This window comes from Nesoenas mayeri, assembly GCF_963082525.1.
Source record: "Nesoenas mayeri genome assembly, chromosome: 1".
NCBI classification, from domain to species: Eukaryota; Metazoa; Chordata; class Aves; order Columbiformes; family Columbidae; genus Nesoenas; species Nesoenas mayeri.
The window spans coordinates 47,256,448-47,264,125 of NC_137541.1; the positions used below are offsets into that span (position 1 = coordinate 47,256,448).

The 7,678-nt window shown below is 35.3% G+C and overlaps 1 protein-coding gene across 1 annotated transcript; it reads left to right on the top strand.

The window, feature by feature from the left end:
- Positions 1-1,261: 1,261 nt before the first annotated feature.
- On the top strand, positions 1,262-7,107 carry KERA (keratocan; the record flags this gene model as incomplete). Its single annotated transcript, XM_080345221.1, has 2 exons — positions 1,262-2,147; positions 6,935-7,107. The coding sequence occupies 2 exons, from the start codon at positions 1,262-1,264 to the stop codon at positions 7,105-7,107; spliced, it is 1,059 nt and encodes a 352-aa protein (XP_080201347.1).
- Between the last annotated feature and the right edge of the window lie 571 nt (positions 7,108-7,678).

The following is a 7,678-nucleotide window of genomic DNA, read 5'->3' on the forward strand; positions in this document are numbered from 1 at the left end:
ATGAATATTTAGACAGTGAGGAGGTCCCATTTCACTGTGTAAATTAGAGATGTTATTCTTTAGAAATATTTTATTTGTATTTTTTTTTTTTTTTTTTTTTTTGGAATGCTTCCAGATAGCACTTTCTGAGATTGAAAGATCTTTAGAATACTGCACTTGCTACTGCTAATAACAATGCTGAAAACTGTTAAATGACTTTGCATTATATGCAGCAGCTTAACTGAGTTCTTATCCTTACCGATGCATTAACCCCATGAGAGAATTTACTTTTTATTTAAATACTATTTTTGACCAGAAATTTCAGCTATCAGTCTCTTGCCTCTGTGTTGCAAAATCCTTGCTAATCTTCACCAGAAAGCAGGCAAGATAAAAGAGTCTGTGAAGCACTGTTTTTGTGCTAAACAAATACTTCCCTTTGGAGTAAATTATCATTGATTATTTTGTTCATCGTTTAATGGTGGAACAGGCTAAACAAAACAAATAATTAAGTAGGTAAAATAGATACAAGATGTATGAATGTATATGATGTTAGGACTTAATTTTTGTGTCATTTAAATCAAGCATTTGTTTTGGCTGTTTGCTTTAGAGAAGGAAATTCCTAACTTTGGATATGAAAGTGTGAATGAGGGAGGGGAATGAATTACTCAAATGTGTTCCTTCCAAGCTTTTTAAGAACATGCCCAACAAACAGCTGTTAAAACACTCTTTGATCTTTCACTTTTCTGTGATGAGAAAAGACCCTGGAAAATCTGATCCAGATGCCCTTATAATTTAAGAGAGAGGAAAAACAGAAAAGGGAGTATGATGAATTTTAAAAGGAGGAACAATAAATACAACAGCATTTATATCATCATGATATTGATAACTTTACTGAAGATGGTACATTATATAGTTTATAGCTCTGTACAGGAAAACTTAAACAAAATTACGAGAAGTACAGACTTAATGTCAGAAAAATAATCCATGTTTTCAGATTATTTGAAATTACGCTTGGATGAACAGTATTTAAACTGGTAGACAATGTGGAATCTAAGTTAAATCAGGAAATACTCTTCAACATAGAGCACTGAATTGTTCATGCATCTTATATCAATGTTCAATTTTTCTTTAACCTGCCATAGGTAATACCACAGAGAACAGAATTTGGCTGTTTATAAAGGAAATATTATTTTTTGCGTACTACTGCTTTGTTAATCTAATATGCTGTTAGAGAATTCTGTTGAAAGACAGCTAATTGTTTTTCTCCCTTCTAAGGCGAACAATGACTCTAAAAGTCTGTACAAGTCTTTTGCTCTTATTCTTGGTCAACTCTGTGTGGACTCGAACTGTGAGACAAGTTTATGATGAGATGGATCCTGAGCATTGGTCTCATTACTCTTTTGAGTGTCCACAAGAGTGCTTTTGTCCTCCCAGTTTCCCCAATGCATTATACTGTGATAACAAAGGACTTAAAGAAATACCTGCAATCCCAGCAAGAATTTGGTACCTCTACCTTCAGAACAATCTAATTGAAACAATTACAGAGAAGCCTTTTGTGAATGCCACTCATCTCAGATGGATAAATCTGAACAAGAATAAGATCACCAACAGTGGAATTGAGAGTGGTGTGCTGAGCAAGCTCAAAAGGCTGCTTTACTTATTCCTTGAAGACAATGAATTGGAAGAGGTGCCTGCCCCATTACCAGTGGGCTTGGAACAGCTAAGGCTGGCTAGAAACAAAATCTCCAGAATCCCAGAAGGAGTCTTCAGTAACCTGGAAAATCTTACTATGTTAGATCTGCACCAGAACAGTTTGTTGGACAGCGCACTTCAAAGTGACACCTTCCAAGGACTCAACAATCTTATGCAACTCAACATAGCAAAAAATTCACTCAAGAAAATGCCGTTAAGCATTCCAGCTAATACACTACAGCTATTTTTGGACAACAACTCCATTGAAGTGATACCAGAAAACTACTTCAGTGCAATACCCAAAGTGACTTTCCTTAGGCTGAACTACAATAAATTATCTGATGATGGTATTCCCCCCAATGGGTTTAATGTTTCATCTATTCTAGATCTACAGCTGTCTCACAACCAGCTCACTAAAATTCCACCGATCAATGCTCAACTTGAGCACCTTCACCTTGATCACAACAGAATCAAAAGTAAGTGTGTATTCTCCATGTGGGATCCTACCAAGATGTAATTATTTAAAAATGCCTACTTAACTACAAAAAAAGCCCCTTGAAATAAAGAGATTAATAACGTGCTGTAGGTTACAGGGAGATGAGCAAAAGGACCTCCCACAGACCAGTTTTCAAGTAAAGTCTAAAATACAACAACCAAATATGTGCATGGAAGTAATACCACATGTGAAAAATGTTTGAGCAAATCAGAAGTATGATTGGATTAAGAAAATTTGTTCATTCACGTTTCACTATACGCATGCCAGTAACCATTTTGTGTTAAGAAATTCATTTTCCTACAGAAATGCTAGGAGTAAATAAGCAAGAAACAACAATTAAAAAGTCAGTGCAACAAGTTAGAATATGTGATCCACATTCTGTATGACTGTTAGATTTTCAAAGTTCCAGGGCACCTCAGGGACTTCACTAAACAAAGAGAATTTCTGTATACACCCTTCTTTTGAATATCTCTCTGCCCAGCTAAATTACATAGTCAGAGCTTAAGATGAGGCACCCATAAAACAGTAGTTATCTATTTCAAATATGACTGATTAAAATGTGGATATTTAATATCTGAAGCTTGAATATCTTCCTCATCTTTTGTTTACTGTGCACAAAATGTTGATATTTGAGTTTAGTCTTCATGAAAAGTATTTTCACTGACTTTAGAGAAGCTTTGTCCTACTAAGGTTTATCTCCTGAAATGTCTTCTAGCATTTTCCACTTTGTATAAATGAAACAAAGTTTTGTACCCAAGGCAACAGAAGCCTGTTGTCATGTCATAATTCTTCTTCTAGCACTGCTTCCAGATTCATCCAGGTACAGCAGGGATATGGTGGTTAGGGACACTGTGTAAAGTATCCACTCAGTCCTACAGACCTTAAATCCTTTGTTTCGTGCCAAAATCCAAAACTAAAGTGATGACTTTTTATTTTTCACTGCAGAGAAGGTAACCAAGTCCCTATGTTTGTGTTCCTGTCATGGTGATTGAATCAAATAAATGGTTCCTTATTCCTATTTTGTGTTACTACAGTTCAGAAATACACTAAAAATAATGGTTTGTCTTCTGTATGAAATAAGGACATATCAATGAAAGATATCTATTAATAATTTAGGTTAAGTCACTGTATTTTACAAAACAAGTGTTTGAAACCTTGCAAAGAAAAATCAATTTTGTACAACTGGCACATATTTAAGTGGCCTGCGAGAAATTTAACAGTTAATTGGAGTTGGGGCTTATGACATATATTGTTACTGAACATATTTCATTGTCCCCTGATTACAAAGGGATTTATCATAATTACATCACTGCAGGGCCCCAGGTGCTGACTTTATTACCTGTCACTTTAAGTGGACACTAAATTGAAATCAATGGAATGTAACCTGTCCAGTTTAAGAAGTGTTTTGTGTCTAGGTAGTATTTAAAGAGCTGGCAAATTATTTTCCTTTCCTAAATAAATTTTTAAAAGGTTAAAACCATTAAAATCAGCCTATGTAGTATGTGCAAAATCGATTCCCATTTTCCAATGACACATGGGTACCCAGGAGCCTAAATCAAAATAGTTTTTCACAAGCCTTATATTCCTTAATGCTTTTACTGGTTTTCAAAATTCAGTGCTAACAACACTGCTTTTAATTAAAAATAAAAAATAAAGTTTTTATTCTTAGTAGCTACATATATAGTAGTAAAACAATGTTTAACAAGGCAACTTGTCACCTTACATGAAATGCAGGTACTATGCAAGGCATATCCTACCACATAGCTTAATTTTTGCATAATTGTTGATGGGATAACGACCTAGTCATCATGAGACACTGCTCTAACAGATGATATCTCAAAAGGCCTTTAGGATGAAAAACAAGGAATATAATTCCATTGGGCAGGAGTAAGATGTGGCATTAATTCTTCAGATTGTTTTTGTCATCTTAAACCTGGGAAGTTGATGATCAGTCATTATTAAAAATAATTAACATAAAAGATTTGAAAGAAAAATAAGTGTAAAAGCCTGAATCTGGTTTCTCCACAAAACAGTAGTCCTGAAAGTTTACTTCATGTGTGCAGTACAAGCCCCTTTTATAATACTACTCCTCAGATAGTCCTGCACTATTGCCAATTGCTCTTTTATTTTCTCTTGGTGGTTCATACTAACACTGCTGGTATGGTAAGAGCTCAGACATCAAAATTTCTACGTAAATACTATTTTCCTACTTTTTGTCGTACATTATTGTGTAACATCAGTTCTTCATGGAAATCCAAGGCCTTATTTCTCCAGAGACCACTTATGAAGATATAAGGAAGTATCCAGAAGCCCAGTGAAGTCAATGATAGCCTCACCTTTGGTCTCAGTGGAACCAGGTTTTAACCTGTGGTTTCTTTCCCAAGGATCTAAATGCACAGAGAAAAAAAGCACTTGAAAATCAATATAAAACCCAAACTAATTATGGCTACAACATAAGCATCACACTTGTTCCAAGGCACTTTAAAACACATATTTACATACTTATGTGAGAGATACACAAGCAAGACTCTGGGGAGATGTCAAATGATGGCAAATGCAGTGTTAGGGAAGGAATGAAATTATGATGTAGCAAGTGAACAAGTGTAAACAGGTGGTACTACAGTGCTACCAAAGGAATGATAAAAAGGAGTGAACAGTAAGTTCCCTAGAGGAACACCAGGAGATTGGAATAGCTCCTCTGAGCTAATACTATTCTGTGTGTAGAGAAAGGGACAAGTCCTCAGGCCAAGTAGCAATGCCATTCTGTCAGAATCCATTATAGGTTATTTGAAAATGAATAGCTGAATTTACAGATCCTAACATATTGTCAGACCCCTGCACTGTTGCTGGTACTGATTTCTTTGCTGGAAGAGCCCAGAAAGGTAGATTTCCAGGCTGAGCCATGGTAGCTGCAGTTAAATATTCTGTGAAAAGGGAAAAGGGAGTCCAACTATTTGAGTTGGAGTACAGTGAGTTCAGCTAGAGGTCACAAGAATAGAACAGGAGAGAGACTTTTATTTCTCTGATAGTTTGGGTAGGATTTACTTTTCGTGGGAAGAGAAAAATAAAAACCGAAGCCACTTCATACCACACATCATCAGGAAATAACTTCTTCATAGGTGGCCTGTGGTTAGATAACTGTTGCCTCATTTTAAGGCTGGAGTAATTAACCTAGTGAAAACTAGTGTGGTGGGATAGTTTCAAGGTCAGAGGACACAGAGATTTAGAACAGAGTTGAAGGCATCTTGTCTCCTAAGGAAAGTAGTGCTGACCTGAATGGGGAGATATTTTCTGCTACATAATGTTGATTCACTTGTAAAACTTTCAATAACATTTTTAACACTCTTAAGCTCCCTACTTTGTAGCTTCACACATACAAATAATTTGGAGCTTTTTTCTTCCAAGAATATCAAATGCTTTCAAATATTAATCAATTTTGACAACAGAGGCAAAGATATTTAGATATTATGGGTATGATAAAAGTTTTAGGCCTTGGCCAGCTGCATGTATTTATCTAATTTCCATAGCAAAGATAAAGTCTATTTACAAGATGTTGCAAATATATGGGTAGTTTATCAAAGCAGGATGCTTTTCCTTCTTTTGAAAAACAAACAACCCAAAACCAAGATTTTTTTTTTCCATCATAACATTTAACTAATTTGGAGAATTGTAATCAAAAGATGCATGCACATTATCGGTGCTAAATACCAGGGGAGAAAAATTTTGGTAGAAAGCTTTTCCTATTTCTGGCTGCTAAAAAAATTGTGTTCAAAAAATATCTGTTACACACATATCCTCCATTCAACCATTCTTGCAGGTGGTCTGGGGCCAACTAGAAACTCAAGTAGTTAGACCAATCACTAAATACCGTAATTTGGTCAAAGGAATTTGACATCTTGATAAACAAACACCACTTGAGTGTTTTCCAGAATAAGGCCATTTTGAGGCTGAAAGAGGGCAGCATCAGCCTCAGTATTCAACAATGGAAGACAAAATATGAAAAGCATTTTAGCCAAGTGACAGTGCAGAGGCAGTTTGGGGGAGATAATGTAAAGAACCCAATCTATTAAACTCCCATGAAAACAGGTAATGATTTAAGCCACATTTTCAAATGTTATCTGAACTGAAACAACTTATGTGTAATTTATAATGAATTTTAAGGACTTATTGGCTTTCAGATTAGGAAGAAATATATTCCACTTCATGAATAATATTCTTGCAATTAAAACCAAATGTATCGAAGAATGTGAGAGAAAAGTACAGATGTCAAAAGTTACAGACACTATACGAAAAGGAACTCTGATTCAATATTGTTATCACTTTGAATGCAAGAACTTCATTGGGGAATATTATCAGCTAAAATTAATGTACTGTCATTGCAGTAAGATGTTCTAAATGTCTCAGCATTAACCTTGTTCTGCTCTCTCTGAGGGCAGAGAGCTCATTTCTCAATGAATAGTTATCCAGTAGCTGTTTAAATTGGTTTCCTCTCTGTCCAAGGTAAAATTATACATCTAGTGGCCTTTATTCATAATTGAAGCACATTAAATATGTGATTCACTGATCTAGACTACATTATGTTGAGATGATTTTTTGCTTGATCAAAAAAGCAGTTAATTGTTAATTTGGCATTTTCCGAGTCTCAGAAGACCAAGTGTGTCCCATACTAATTTCAGTGGAACCCTATTATATTTGTTTTCTAAATGAATTTTATCTTCATGAAACTTTTCCATGGAAATTACGTAACATGTTGATCCACATTTTCAGGTGTCAACGGTACCCAAATATGCCCAGTCTCAATTGCTTTAGCAGAAGACTATGGTTTGTATGGCAACACCCCTCGCCTCCGATATCTTCGCCTGGATGGAAATGAAATTCAACCCCCAATCCCATTGGACATCATGACATGTTTCCGACTACTTCAAGCTGTTGTAATATAAAGATATTGCAGTGTCATGTATCCCTCTTGTGCTATGAAAGTACTAAAATACAAGTTTTGCTGGAATGAAACTTGTTCTAGCTCATAAATCAAGAAGTAACAGCTTTATCTGGACTTTATCTTTTTCTGTGCTTGCGTCTTTTCTACAGCTGAGAAGATGGTTCTTCTTTCAGAAGAGATTTCAGATGGAAATGAAACGTGTGCTTAACACTTTACCTAAGAATTCCTAATGCAAATATATTGCACATCATCTCCTTAAGATCCTAAATATTCCGAAGTAAATTCTGCCTACTCTACCTACCTTGTGAAATACTGTATTGTCTATTCTGTTAACATCGTTGCTACAGACAAATTATATTTCCTATTTTGTTAGATTTTTACTAACACAATGAATTTGGTTGCACCTGGCTAAATATATGTATATATATATATATGCTAGAAAAATCATACGTTGCATGACTAGTAGCTATCAGAACAGCGGCTGTCTTGTCTTAAGTTAGTGACTAACAGTGAGCAACCACTTAACAGGAAAATAACTCATAAATTGACGTTTTCCTTTGAAGTCTGATATT